Here is a 15,651-nt window from a genome sequence, read left to right as displayed (position 1 = left end):
AGCCAGCAGTGTGCTCAGGTGGCCAAGAAGGCCAACAGCATCCTGGCTTGTGTCAGAACCAGTGTGGCCAGCAGGACTAAGAAATTGATTGTCCCTTTGTACTTGGTCTTGCTGCGGCCCCACCTCGAGTACTGTGTTCAGTTTTGGACCCCCCCCCACTACAAGAAGGACATGGAGGATGCTGGAGCATGTCCAAAGAAGGACAACAAAGCTGGTGGAGGGCCTAGAGAACAAGTCTTACGAGGAGCAGCTGAGGGATCTGGAGTTACTTAACCTGGAGAAAAGGAGTCAGTGGAGACCTTATCACAGGTGTCCTCTCCAATTGCTTTCAAGGAGACTATAGCAAGGTGGGGATAAGTCTCTTCTCCCAAGGACTAAGTGCTAAGATGGGGAAATGGGTGCAAGTTGTGTTAGAGAAGGCTTCAGTTGGATATTAGAAAACATTTATGATGGTTTTACTCAGGTGCACAGATGAGCTCCACCTCAGCCCCTCTCTCACTCCCCCTCCTCAAAGGGGAAGGAGGACAAGGCAAAGGGCAGGAAGATCGCTCAACAACGCTTGTGACAGGCAAAACAGACTCAGAGCAGAGGGAACAGTAAGATTTATTGCCTATTATTAACAAGCTAGACAAGTGTGAAACAAAGGGAAGAAACCAAAAACACCTTCCCCCCATCCACCCTCTTCCACCTCCTTGCTCCAAGCAGTGCAGGGTAACAGGGAACAGGGGCTGCAGTCAGTCCATAGCGCTTTGTCTGCACTGCTCCTCCGGTCACTCTCTGCTTCTGCTCCCTGTGGGGTCCCTCCCAGGGGATGCCGTCGTCCTTTCCGAGCTGATATGGTGTAGGTTTCCCACACGCAGCTCCAGGTATGGCTCCGTACCATGGGGTCCATCCCCCAGCAGCTACCTGCTCCAACACAGGTTCCCCACATGCAGCAGCTCCCCCCAGATCCCCTGCTCCTGCATCATCTCTTCTCCATGGGTAGCAGCTTGGCCCAGAACCTGCTCCGGCAGGGGTCCTCCACAGGCCACAGTCTTCTTCAGTGCAGGTCCACCTGCTCCATCAGGGACTCCTCCACAGGCTGCAGTGTGGAACCCTGCTCCACCGTGGTACTCCAGGGGCTGCAGGGGGACATCCTGCTTCACCATGGTCCTCACCACAGGCCACAGGGGACTTCTGCTCTGGTGCCTGGAGCACCTTTCCACCTCCATATTCACTGACCTTGTCATCTGTAAGGCTGTTTGTTGTTTCTCTCTCTCTCCCAGCTTCTGTTCCCAGCAGTTTGTTGTTTTGTTTTTTTTTTCCCCTTTCTCAAGTCTTCTCTCACAGAGGCGCAAACATCATCATGTATCGGCTCAGCTCTGGTCAGCAGCAGGGCCCTTACCTACCATGGAGCAGCTTCTGAATTGTTCTCACAGAAGCCACCCCTATGGCCCCCTGCTAGCAAAACCTTGCCACATAAACACACCACAACATTTCTTCACTGAAACAGTTGTCAAATATTGGAATAGGCTGCCCAGCAGAATAGTTGAGTCACCAGCCCTGGAGGTCTTCAAAAAACATGTAGCTGTAGTGCTTAGTGACATGGTTTAACGGTGGAGCTGCCAGCGCTAGGTTAAAGGCTGGACTAGATATCCTAGAGGTCTTTTCCTACCTAAATGATTCTATGACTTTCTTTTAAGCCTCAGCAACATTAATATAGTACTAACTTAACAGATTACAGGTAACTTCAACCTTCAAAAGCTGCCAATTCCCACCAGGAATACATATATATGTTTAGTTCAACCTTAAGAAAATAATAATCAAATGCTTTAAAATCTTTTTGCCCACCCCAGTTAGAAAAGGTGAAGACTTGCAATATGTTCATGTGGTAAAAATAGGTGAGATTGGGAAGTTAAAACAATGTCTCACTCCTGAGTGAAGAGAACTCCTTTAAGAAGTCCACTTCTGTTTCCTCATTGCAAATTCGAGTCTTGTATGTTCTTCAAAGGATCTGACAAAACACCAGTCTTTTAAGTGAGGAGTGTTACGCTACTGACAATTACTTACAGTGCTGGATTAGACCCGCTAATATCATGTTATTTTTAACTTTGACATACAAGTGTTGGAAACAAATCTATTAAGTAATTTGCAAAGAAAAATGTGTTCAATAACTTGTTAGGTAGAAAGCATTATTAATTAGGGTGAACTTTACAAGGAGAAAGGCATCTATCTTGGGCATCCAGTATGGTTTTCTAGCTACGGGATTCTTAGCAGTTAATTTTACCAACTAACCAACCTCCTCCCACATATGGTAGTAATCAAGAGTAAAAGACAATTTCTATATTCCCTTATGTACCAGTTCAATACCAATAGGCAGCCAAGCATCACCATGCCGCTCTCTCATTCCCCATCCTCAGAAGGACAGAACAATGAAAAAAGCTTATGGGTTCAGATAAGGACAGGGAGATCACACACCAACTGCTGCCACAAGCAAAAGAGACTCTGTATAAGGGAGATTAATAAAACAAACATTACACTATATATTAATATATATTATATGCCTATTTATCACAGACCAGAGCAATGAGAACTATAAGGAAACTGAAAACACCTTCTCCCCAACATCTACTCTCTTGTACATCCTTCCCCCATGCAGCTGAAGGGAATGGGGGTTGCAGTCAGTCCGTAACACCTCCTCTCTGCCTCCTCAGGGATGGTCTCTTCCCCCTGTTCTGGCACAGGGCATATCTCACAGGATGCAATCCCTCCTGAATTGATCCAGCACAAGCTTCCCTCAGACTGCAGCTTAAGAACTGCTCCAATAGGGGTCCACACCACAGGGCCCATCCTGCAGGAACAGATGCTTCAGTGTGGGTCCCCCGCAGGCTGCCACCAGATCACCTGCTCTTGTGTAGGCTCCTCTCCATGGGCTGCAGCTCTGGACCACAGCCTGTTCCTGCTCTCCATGGGCTGCAGATGCCTCCAGGCCACATCCCCCTGCTCCATTGTGAGCTCCTACATTTCAGGCACATCCTGATCTCCCTTAGTAAAGCAGCCTCCACAGGTGGCTTTCCAAACACCTCCTGTCCCTGTTTCTCTTGAACTCTCTAAAACCTTGATGTTTTGCTCTCCAGCTTCCCCTACCCACATTTGCTCACTAACCCTCCTGCCTTCTCAGCCTACCATAATACTTATTTGGAATAATAAAACCAACCATTGTTCTTGTATTTTGTTGTTGTTGTTGTTTTGGTTTGTGCTTTTTAGTTGCTCTTAAGTATTTATTAGTTTCCCAGTAACTCTACTTTTCCCCTTTCTTTATCGAACTTCATTCTCCCTTTCAAAAATCTGCCAGCAGCAGCTCTTCAGTTGCTTCTGCACCTCTTGATTGTGCAAACAGAGGTAGAGTTTGATTCCAGTTCTCAAGTCTATTGATTTTTCAAAATCAAAATATAACAAGGAAAAAAAGGCAGGAAAAAGGAAGGAACAATGTTTGCTTTTGTAATAGGATTTGTTTTCTCTTATCTGACATCCCTCATCTTACTCCCTTAGGAAACACCCCGTGAAAGGGGACACAGCAATGCATTTCATTTTCACTACCCAAATAGATTTTATCACAAAATCAGAGTGATATTAGAGAGGTGTGCAAGTACCCAGATAGTTTCTGCTTTCAGAATGCAGAAGCATTACCTGAAGAACCATAAGCAACTGAAACAAAAAACCTAAGGCAAAGCAGACGTGCCAGTAGTGGGCACTGCAATTTAATCTCTGATCAGCTGAACAACAATTTGCTTGCTGTGCACAATATGCATTTTCTTTTATGTTTCTTATACAGTAAGACCAGCTTTGAGACATACTGCAGTGTGCAAAATTACAAATCCAATTACAATAACCTCTACTCGAATGAAGTTTTATTATTTATATACTGCACTGAAATTGGTTTTTCTTTTAGTTAGGCATCAGTAGCTAAAGTTTAACCATGCAGCAATCTGATTGGCAGTCTCAACACTTCATTCTTCATATAAAATACATCTGAGGAACTAATTAAAGATAATTCACTCTTAATGAGGCAGAGAGAATGTATCAGTGTTAATTCGAAGGGAAGCTGATCCATGAAAGTCAAGGCTTCTGCAGTTCCAGAGCCCTCAGACTTACCAGGGATTACTCCATAACAGAAGAGCTGTTATCTGAGGTCACCTGATTAATGTAAACTTTGCGTACCACAGCCTAACCAAGCACAAATCCTATTTAAACTTCCAAATACTAGAACACAGATTGGAAAGTGCAGGAATCCGGTAAGCCATATGGAAAGCCATTTAACAAGTCTAAGGGGTTCAGTGTAAAGCCACTTCCTTATTTCACTGTTTAATCGTTTAAATATACTAGAAAACAAACTGGTTAGAATAAAAATAATCTGTCCAGGGTGATGGATTCAGAAGCACACAATTAAAAACATACCCTGATTAACTGAAAATACGTTTTTGTTCCATACTGGTTTGCTTTTACTTGAGTACTTATATAGCTATCACAGTACCAAAAGATTAACCATCTTCAGCAGCACACCTACAAAATTGTGAGAGATATATACTCTGAATTTAAAGACACTGAAACAATATTTTCACTTACATCCTTCTCAAGAGCAGCGATGGCCTACTCAGACCCTAATCATTTACTACCAAAGCACTTCCCTCATTTTCATTCTGACGCAGAAGGTTGTATGGCAGAGCAGGGAACCGATCCAACTTGCCATCTTTCCACTACATTTGTTCCTCAGTCCAGCTCACATGCCACCACGGGCACCAGGGCAGAAGAAGGGGTAGCACATTGCAGGTTGTGCCTTTAAGAAGCAGTAGTGCTAGTGTGTCTGTGAGCTGGGATGATCTGCACTGCAGAAGTCTTTGCTGAAAGTACTTCCTTAAGTAGCAGTAGCTTACGTGGGCAAAAATTCTTTTAAAGACAGAGCTAACAAGAGCAGTCCACCCAAGTGACAAGCTCTACTGGTCAAGTAACTCCCCTTCCGATATAAAGCCCTTTTTACACGGGATTTTCTTTTAGAATAGCTGAACTGATCAGAGGATTTTCACAACCCAAACTCGACAGTTAGGCCAGCTATATGCCATAAAGCTTTTTCTAACAAGGTCTTCATGAGTTTCATAGCCAAATCCCCCTGTGAATCCGCAATAACCTAAGCCAAGAACATGCTTGGTATCATCCACGTGCTGTCAGCGCTCAAAGCACCAGTGTGCTACAGCTTCCAAAATTAACCCAGATGGTTTCAAAATTAAGCCAGACAATCACTTTGCTGGAAGCACTTGCATTCAGATCAGCTGCACAGGGTCAGCAAGAGCAGCTCCAGCGCACAGCAGCAAGGCACGTGTAAGTGGATGGTCACTTCATTGTGTCTGACAAGTGGTGGCCTCTGGTTTGCCTACATACCTGTTCCCATACCTGCTACTGGATCAGCTCTACCACCACCCATACAAACACCTTTCAGGGAACAGGCAGTGAAGTATAGCCCTGTTTTATCAAACAGGGTCACTTTCTTAGAAGGGGGAAAATAAGGATCCAATATCAAAAACCATCCTATGCATTCTGACAAAGAAGTTATTGATATAAAAATTCATCCCATTTTTATAAACACTTTCTGCAAGGTAATGGAAACCATTCAAAGGGGAAGCTGGATTCTCACATTAGCTGAAGAATATGAAGAAAAAAGGAGTGTAAAAAAAAAGTTGAAGAAAATGGCAAAGTTCTGCTTTATTTATGTAACTTCACAGGGAAGCAAACATCTAGCTCATTAACTGCCAGACTTCTTTGTACTTGTAAAATATTTCCCAGATTCAGTGATTTTCCTGTTACTAGCCAAAAGACTTGTTCTTCTTACAACTCCCTTTTTCCCCTCAAATCCACACACATTTTCTGTTGAGTGAAACACAAATGTGATGTTTCTCCTAACAGCTTGAGTAGGTTATTTTAAACACTATACAAATTACCACTTGTGTAACAAAAGAATTTTACAAGAAAATTAACTGGATACCAAAGATACGTAACAGCAAAGACTGCTACACAGTTGTCTTTATTTTTCATTCTTCCCCAACATCTTAAGTGCTGCAAATCAGTACAGAATTCCTGATGATCATTTGCAGGCACAGAGCAAAACTGAGTTTTCAAATAAAGTATAGACCCCCTCCTCCCCCCCCCAAAAAAAAAAAAAAAATCACACCATTCCAGCATTCTGCAAGTACCATTCCCCTATATATTTCCTCAGCACATCTACACTTTGGGCCTACAAATGAATTGTGTTTTTCCTGCCTCTTCCACTCAATTAACTCTCAATTTATGTCCAAAGAGAGAATGACATTCTCACATTGAAAACACTTTACTAACTTAAAAACAGATTTATAGATTAATATTTATAATGTTTGTAAATTCGTCCAACTTACCACTGCTGCCACAGTCTGCACAAGACAACAGCTCTTCAGGTTTTTTTTCACGATTTGATTCTTTCGTTCCCAAACAAAAGCTACATATCGGGATGGGATCAGCTCGTGGCTAGATTTAAAAAACAAACAGGCGTTGTTAGCTTTATTAAGCAAGAAAAAAGTTACCTAAAAACTACAAACAGAGGCAAACCCTTCTCAGGGGCCTTTTGTCTCCCATATACTTGAGTTCAGAGAATCAGTTTTAATTGTCATTTTGTTGTATTATGTATTAATTACAAATTTACTTGCTTTTGAGTAAGATTTATTATCTTAACATGTTTCAAAACCAGAAGTTAACCCGTAATTAGCCACTTTTTGTACTTACCCATATAAAGATCTCTAACGTGAGATTAGTGTTTAAAAAATCCAGGAAAAATAATAATTTTAGGACATTGTTCTTAAATATACTGTTTCAACTCCAGAACACAAAACAAATCATTGGTTCAGCTGTAATAGTACTTCAAAGATTAAGACGCAAACTAGTTTTTATTACAGCTGAATAGTTCCTTTCCAAAGGAGTACGTGTACGCGTGTCAATGTTAAGACATACTTCATCCACTTCTGTCCAATGGATAGCTTCCCTGTGCCTCTCTCTGAAGCTACCAGTTTAGGTTAAAAACACTCGTTTCAGTAAATCAACTGTTAGTTGATGGGACTCATCATGCTGGAACAATCTCACGCAATCACAACAGAACAAACACGCAAACCTTTCAATACCTGCAATTGACACACAGCTTTCCGCCAAAAAACAAAAACAAATTTACTTCCCCATTCTCCCAATGGGAAATTCTCAGAGATTTTCAGTCAAACTAGTTACCTGCATCATACAAATACGTAAATCAGTAATAATTGCATGGAGAGTCTATAAACAGGTCTGCAACAAGTAAAACAAGGTGCAACTATTTCTTCAGTGGGATACTCGAAGTAATAACAAGCACCTTCCCAGACAGGGGAAGACACATTCATACCCGCAGAGTTTTCCACCTGTCAGTTTAAAGTAACATACCTACAGATAAAGGAAAACACCTTACAATTCTTGCCTGTAAGAGATCATGATTAAAATTATCTGTCCCATCATTATCACTAAGATGTATTTACATGAAAACGGTATTAACCTGAAAAAAATACATGCACTAAACAAAAAGCTAATTTTTAGTAATCATTCAGACCTCAATAAAAAGCAGTAGGAAAATGGTTCAGAGCTATCTAACCGTTCACTTACACCATCTTGTGAACATTTCTTAACTTAAAGAAATGTTTAACACAGATAATTTTAAGATATTTATTTATTTAAGTGGAAGCCAGCAAAAGCCTCATCTTGGCAATGATACCGTTCTCTTTTCCTTTGATATCACAGTGCTTTAGCCATTTCAGAAATGCTTGCTCTGATAAATTATTTACAAAACATCACATATCATTCATGTAATGAAACAAATCCAGGTCCACACTCTCATTTATCTTTCCAAGACTTAGGAAAGACATGGCCATTAGCCAACATTCATGTACTTTCCTATTTCAATCCCCTTATTCTCCCCCCCCCTTTTTTTTTTTTTTTAACTGAAGGTAAAATAAAGGACAAAGGTTGTTGGCAGTTCAAGGCTACAAAGACTGATGTTCCCATACCAAACGCAGTAATAGAGAGCTTGCAAATCCTGTCACTTCACACATAGGTTTTCAAGAAACTTACAGGCTCCTGTATATATTTAGGAACCATTTACATTAATAACTGTGAACATTACTAGGTCTGATCTCTGAGCTACTGACGTTAGTTAATACAGACGTTGCTGTCAGCACACTAAGTAAAGCCTCATGCTACTTGAACTTGCATAGCTGAAGCAGCACTGCAGTCATACTGGTGGTTTTTTTGTCCCGCAACTGACTCAATTAGGATGAACCATAAAAAGTCTTTGTCAGCATATAAAACAAAGAAGCTCATCTCCTACCTGTATCATTTTTCAAGCCCTAATCACTGGTTTCCCACCTAAAACACAGTAATCAAGTATCATTATCCTCTGTAACACAAGTGTTAGTCAACATCGAGGTTAATTCCATTTCATCTCTTACAGAAACTCGCCTGGCCAGTAATTCGCTGCTGGAGCAGCCACAAGTGTCAAACCACTGACACGGTGCGCTGGCTGGCCTGGGAATCAGGGCATCCTTGACAAGCACAGCTGGGAGCCCCAGATCTCCCTGATGGGCACCGAACAGAGGAGCTGTGATAACCAGCTGATGGGCTGGGAAAGCAGGAATCACCACCAGCTACTGGCTGTACCAGGAACTAGCATCCGATCCCCATACATCTCCCAACATCCAAGAGCAGCCTGCTTTCTACTCCGAGATGAGCTTCTCTGCCAAAGCTCTCCTGCAAGAACTTCTCCACGCGAGACCTGCAGAATGGGACAGGGCCTTGCCGGGGATGCCCAGCTGAGGCCAGGCTCCGTGACACAGCTGAGTCCTGCCCCACAGCTGAGGAGGCCCAGGTTAGCCCCTGGGAGGGGTTCGGTGAGAGCTGCCCTTCAAAACAGCACACGCAGGCAGGCGCTTAGGTAAACAATCACAAGTGTATACTTGCTTTTCCAGCAGTGATTTGCAGCAACTGGCAGTGAAGAAATTTAAGAAACTAAAGCCTTCGAGTCCTTGTGCATTACAGAATCCTACAAACCCGCTGTCGCAATCTTCCCACACCCATGGGGTCACATTAATGGGTGCCAGAAGGGCAAGTACACAGCTCACGGAGGCCTGGGAGAAGGCTGCAGAAGAGCAGTGAACGCAGCAAGAGGCTAAGTACGGGATGGGAGACGCTGAGGGGGAAACAGGCGACGGGTGGATGTCCCCCAAGCAGCATTTGGGAGGGGCAGAAACTCCCAAAAACAAGCAGTTGATGTGCTGGGTGCAGAGGAACGTGAGTAGGATTTGAGGACCATGACCGGGATTTTGGCCATGGCAACAAACCTCCTGCTCCCGCCTCAGCCCATCCCGGGTAAGGAAGCAGGCACTACTCCGGTTATTCAACGCAGTAACATTTTACACTAAATAAACCAGTATTTTTCTTGCTATTCAATCTGAGTTTATTTTTTTTCCTATCTCATTCTTCAGAATCACATTAGTGATTTTGTTGCCAAAACTTCAAGGTTTTGTTGTCTGCTCTGTCCCTGAATATAGGTGTGAGCAATGCTTCTCCAGTAACATCCTGTTGTTTCTTCCACAGAGCTAATAAGCTGAGGAGAACTTCTCATCCAACTGAACTTGGAGAACAAGCTAAATCATGTCTGTCAGAAGGTTTTGGTTTTCTAGATCACTAGAAATTGTATATCCAAATTTAGAAGGCCGCCCTGTTCCAGTAACAGCGTATTTACAATTGCAGTAGGGGTAAATATGCAGAAAATCCACACACCATGCCAACACGCAGTTGCCTTCAGAAACTGAAGCTTTGTAAAAAAAAAGCAGCTAGGCAGTCAGATTTTAACTTGGTTTTTAAATCTAATACAAAACAACAGACAAACAATTCAGCAACTGTCAACTGATTGTTTTCCTTCCCAATTAGAAATTGAACAATACTTTAACACAATGCATTCAACAATCAGAGCCAACCCACCCTTTAAAAACTTCACACTTGAACTACTGCAGTCCATCTGTCCTGTAAATAGCCTTACGAGCCAGTGCCATATCATGGTAATTTCACTGTCACCAGTAATTTTGGGTCAGAACCCCTGTGATGCACACACTGTGACATGACATTCCTGCAATAAGCAAGAAAGGATTGTAACCTAGAATGTAGAACTTGAGTTTCTGAAACACAATCTGTTCCAAATTTGTGAGTGTATTGCTTGGTGATGACAAATGAATTATTAGCTTTTGGTAGGTGATAGCTATTTAATCCTGCTACAAATACAGCACAAGTGTTAAATAAACCAGGCATTGTTTTAAACATTCACAATAGGAAGTCTTAAATGCATTTCCCCTTCCCTTCAGGCACGAAATGCAAAGGCAAGATCATTCCTGTAAACAATCACCCACTGCAGTTGATCAGAACAGTGTCATAAAAGCCTGTGTGAACCAGAAGAGCCACGCAGGTAATGTTTCAAAACACTGGCTTCCTAAATAGACTACCTCAGAATATTTAGCAGGTCCCAGCCAGTGTCTGCTTTAGGCACTATACAAACCCTTGCTCTGATCTCATAAATGCATCATCACCTTCCTAAAAAGGGCACTAATAAAATCAAGGAAAAAAAATAAGGTCTGCAGCTCATTTACTCCAAACAGAAGTTTGGTATGCTGTGTACACAAGGAAATTTTTATGCTAAAAAATATTATTAATAATGACACCTAATACAAACAACCCTCACAAACACCATATTCCAACTTCTGCCATTAAATACCTAGAGAAAGGACAAAGAGCACGAGGTAGTTAAACCTGAAAGGTATTGCCTTTCATCAGGAGTGCAGTGCAAAGCTGTTAAAGGTGTCACTTGAGTGCACATCCTCAACCTGAGAGAGGGGAAGATGAGTTCTCAGCTGTTATCCCACCACACAGAGCAGGAAGGCACCAACAGCAGACCAAGTCACAGCGACATGAGAAGAAAGGTCTGCAAGCCAGTGCAGCAGGTGAGGTGGAGGAGAGCACCACAGCTTATCCTCCGTCTGCACTGGGCACAGGATAGGAAAGGAAGGCAAAACAACCACCCACCTAATACAAAAAAAGACACGAGTGACATCATTCACCATGAGGAATCAAAAAATATCATCTGACTTTAACATCTGGGGGAGCAGGAAGAATGGAGAATTAATGAGCAGAGATCAGTGTTTCCAAGTCTATTGGAATAACTGCCGTAATTAGGAACGGCCACGGGCTTCACAAGGAACACCGCGGCCAAAGGATGCCAGCCCCATGTCCACAGACTGGCACGGCCCCGCATGCAGAGCAGAGATGTTAGTGGAGCCTGGATGCCACAATGGAGTTCCTCCTGCACAACTCAATCTTTATCTTAAAAGGCCTAGTTTCAAACCCATTTTAGACAGTAATTATGCATGCATAATGTTTAAGATCTTTTTCACTAACAGAGGTATGTACATCTACATTTTGATCATTGTTTAATCATTTCGATCACTTTCAGAAAAAAAAAATACCCAGGGAGTTTGTGCTACTGATAAAAGCTAAAACCAAATTAGCAACATGGGTTTTGGTGACCTCAGGAAGTGTTTTATAATTGATTTAAAAAAAAAAAAAAAAAAAAAAAAAGTTGCAACTACCTGGAATATTTTACAAACTGTGAAACATTAAGGACCCACTTTCCTTACTGCCTTCTTTGTCCAGAAACTGTAACAGCGGTGTTAGCACGTAGTTCAACTAGTGCATCATTTGTACTTAAGTGAAAACTTTGTCTTAATGCTAGCTGAGTTTGTCCTTTACGAAAGCAGTAAGTGTGATTTACTTGTTTTTAAGTGAATCACATCCGTCTATTCCGAGAAACTAACATGCTTTGCCACTGCATAAAATTAATCCACGGCTAAAATTCTGCTGGTTTTCGGTTAACTTATGCCAAAATAAGTTTGCCTCAAAAGTCTATCTCAAAACATTTTTTTCCCTACAGTAGTTCATGTGCTGGAGGAATTTGCGTGTTCTTCTAATTTATAATTCCCATGGAAGTCTTAGAGCATTCAATGTTCTAACAGTCTGCAGCCCCAAAAGTCACATCTTAAGTCCTGAAAAGTCTTTATTTTCAAGTATGTGAAGTTACCCACAACTATAAATCCCACTGAAAGCAAGTAGATTATTATTTGCATTGCTATAGCACTCTGAAGATTTCAGACAATCTGTTTAAAACTGCTAGACATTGGCTGTATATAAACAATTATGGTTTTAAGTCCTAGTCCCATTAAATGTTATGCACACTAAGAGAACTAAGAAGTTTCATGTATACTTCCCAAAAATAAGTTTCAACAGCAATCCAAAAGCCTCAAGTTTCTTATTTGCAGCTCTCACAATGCCTTTTCTGAAAGGCCTCAACAGCATCTGACAACTTGCTAGGAGACACATCCATATGCAATACGCCAATTTTAGATCTCTATTATCCCATGAATAGAAACAGCGCAAGTCATTTCAAGGTTACCAGGATAGAGACAAATGGGAACTGCTGTGACCTTCACTAGGGATCCACTGTTTTGATCTCACTCTTTACCTTCAAGGGCTAACCATTTTCATTTTGGAGCTGGGTTGGTGGTGGTGGTCTTTTTTTTTTTTTTTGACAATCATATCCTAATTTCAAAAAACAAAGTCCTTGAGTAAGAACTACCACCATTATCATCTCTAAACATTTTAACTACTATTATTAATACCGAGAAACAAAAAAATGAATGAGAGACAGATACTAATTTTTAGTCTCAACTACTGAAACAGTTGCTCCGGTCATAAGCAAGGCAAGGCATTACCAGTACCTTCAGCTCCAATTCCCTTCCTGCACCCATTCTGTGGGAGAAAATAAAAGTTCACTTTACACATCAGGGAAAAAAATGCTGTGTTTCAGGAAGTAGGGATTACAAAGTAAGCTAAACTTTAATTTTAAAATCAACTTCTTAATGACAACTGCCCACTAAATCCCATATTTAGCTCTACAGTGCCATACTAATACAAGCATCACATGGCAATACACACCAACTCAAAGGACACTGGGAACATGCACACAGGCTGTTACTGCGGAAGCATGAAAACATTAGCCATGCTACAAACGTGACTGTAGGACCTACAGGTTCAGAAAGCACAATGAAAAAAACAGTGTAAGAACAGTTCCAAGGAAAAGAAAAAGTTTTTATATTAAAGATTAAAGTCAATAAACCGTACATAAACAGCATGTGGAGGAAAAGCCGTAGTCTGGAGCTTCTCCTCTTCCCCCAAAAGAGGATATTCACTGCTAGAACACAGAGTCATGTTTGCTTTTGAGCTATAGATCTCTTATATCCTTATTACGAAGTGGCTTCTCCTCTGCTCACATCCTTCTCCCATACTTCCATGGGGTACAGATGTATGGAAATTATGATATGCAGCATAACTCTGAGGTAACTAAATTACCCAAAACTGAGAAGCATAAAGGCCTTTGTGTCTGCCTGGATGTACACCCCTAAAGGCATTTAACTGCAACAGTGGTACTAGGATTCAGAGCTTGCAACCCATTCTTGCAGGTCCCTGCCCCTCCCTTCGCGCGCACACATGGAGCAACTGATACATGATGGGTGAAGGAGATGGTGAGAGCACACGCGTGAGGACCACCTCACCTCATGGAGCATTCCTCAGGCATCCTAAGAACTGGAAATCCAACTTTTGTAGGAAACTCCTGAACGCGCATCCAAATGGACCTAACTGCTGCAAATGGCAGCAGGCAAGGGAGCAGTCCGCCACTTTCTGGAGCTCTACATCAGCCTGTAAGGAAATTACAGTTCCTAAACAGGTGGGGACTCTATCCAGTCCCCATCGATCCTGAGATGACAGATGTGCAGAGCCAATCAAGTTACTCCTAGCTTTTTTTTCAGCTAAAAATCCCGTGTATTATCCCTAAAACAACTTTTCTTTTTTTTTAAAGCCAATAAATATAAAAACATAAAACTTGATTCCTCCTCCCCACCCTGAAAAATACAGCCAAACTGTAATGCAGACTTGTGTTAGTAGATTACTTTTTCCTCCCAGTGTATTTCATTAGACTGTACCAAAAAGCAAGGGTACCTGGCAGGACAGCATGCTAACACAGCTCCCACATCACTTCTTGTGCCTCAGGACTGACCTCGTCACCACGACAGCTTATGGAACTGAACAGACAAAAAGCTTACCTCTGCCTTCGTAAACAAACACAGTAATGAAGAAGACATGCACAAAGTAACACAGGCTAGTAGTGGTCTTCTAAACACAGTTTAGAAGTTACTGAAAGGAATATTCCTGCTCATCCAAACTGGAGAACAACACAACCTAGAAGAGGGGGACTCATAGTTACTGCTTAGGAAGCAAAATGCAACTTCAGGCATCAAAAGCCTCTTTTGCTTGCAACCTGGGAAATGCAATTAAAGCAAAGCTCTACTCTATTTCAAATTATTTCAAAGCAGGCTTCACATGTTTCATATGAAAATGCAAATGTTAGAAACAAAACCAAAGCTTCAATTTACTAAAGTTGCTGCAACAGTATTCAAGAAATCATCCAAGATATTCTTCATATTGAAGGTTGCTCAACATGCATGGCAGAAGAAACCCTGCCTAAAAACAAAAACATACCAAAAACACCACAGAAATCCATAGGTGTGCTCACCTTTTCTGAAAGGGCTTTGTTTAATTGCCCTGGTCCTTTTAACTTCATACAAATGAAACTGCACTCATGTTCTGTTGGCAGGACACATCCACCAGAACAACTCAAAAAGCCCCCTTCTGTTGTACAACAGATATCCAAAGCAGCCTCCTGGAGAAAGGTGCAAAGCCGCACCTCAAAACCAGAAATGAATTTTCCAGTTCTCTGGAGGCTCAGCTTTCATTTTTAACAGAACCTATTTAAAGCCTCTGTGCCTGCAGAGGTAAGGTTGGCCAACCATAACCCAGGTTTAATGGACACACAGGACTATTGTCGACAGCCTAAAACCAGGCCTTTTGATATGGGTAGACCCCGTGATCATTTCAGCAGCTACAGAACCCAGACGCTTCCAATTCCAGACGCTTCCATTGCTCCCCATGCACTTCATCTGTCACAAAAGGATGCAGGTAAGCCTAACAACACTGACCTACCATCATCATCATGATTTATCTGCTACACCATCAACCACCACGCCATCCATTGTGCCTGATGAGAAAGCAGTTAAATTACACATTATCCACACCATTAGCATGCAATCCTACAAGGAATCTCACCCCTTTAAGTACACCTCTAGGTACTGATTCAGAGGTCAGCTTGAAAACAGTGAAGCACCCAGCTTAACTCAAATTCTGCTCACTTCTCACTTCGTATTTTCACCTTTTCTTCACCTACCTTGTTTCCTTGGTATTTGCTTTCTTCTTGTATTTAGAAGATGTTCAAACTTTGGATAAAACCCCAACTTTTAGTGGTTTTGGGTCTTTGTTTTCAGGAGACCCTTTTTTTGGGTCACGGGTACTTACAGTTGCTGGAATGGAACTGCATTTCCTAACTCCAAGCTCTACCTGTTGTTGCAATGCAAGTAGGAT

The 15,651-nt window shown here is 41.9% G+C and overlaps 1 protein-coding gene across 9 annotated transcripts in view; it reads right to left on the bottom strand.

Moving 5' to 3' along the window:
• Positions 1–15,651, bottom strand: part of KAT6B (lysine acetyltransferase 6B) — a 113,241-nt gene that overhangs the window by 53,934 nt on the left and 43,656 nt on the right. For all 9 annotated transcript variants that reach the window (XM_082765215.1, XM_082765214.1, XM_082765212.1 and 6 more), the window contains one exon: positions 6,423–6,531. In XM_082765215.1, the coding sequence (XP_082621341.1) occupies positions 6,423–6,531 (109 nt within the window). The remainder of the gene's footprint in view (positions 1–6,422; positions 6,532–15,651) is intronic.

Source organism: Aythya marila, assembly GCF_965140915.1.
Source record: "Aythya marila genome assembly, chromosome: 7".
Classification (NCBI taxonomy): Eukaryota; Metazoa; Chordata; class Aves; order Anseriformes; family Anatidae; genus Aythya; species Aythya marila.
This window is presented reverse-complemented; position numbering and strand designations above follow the sequence as displayed.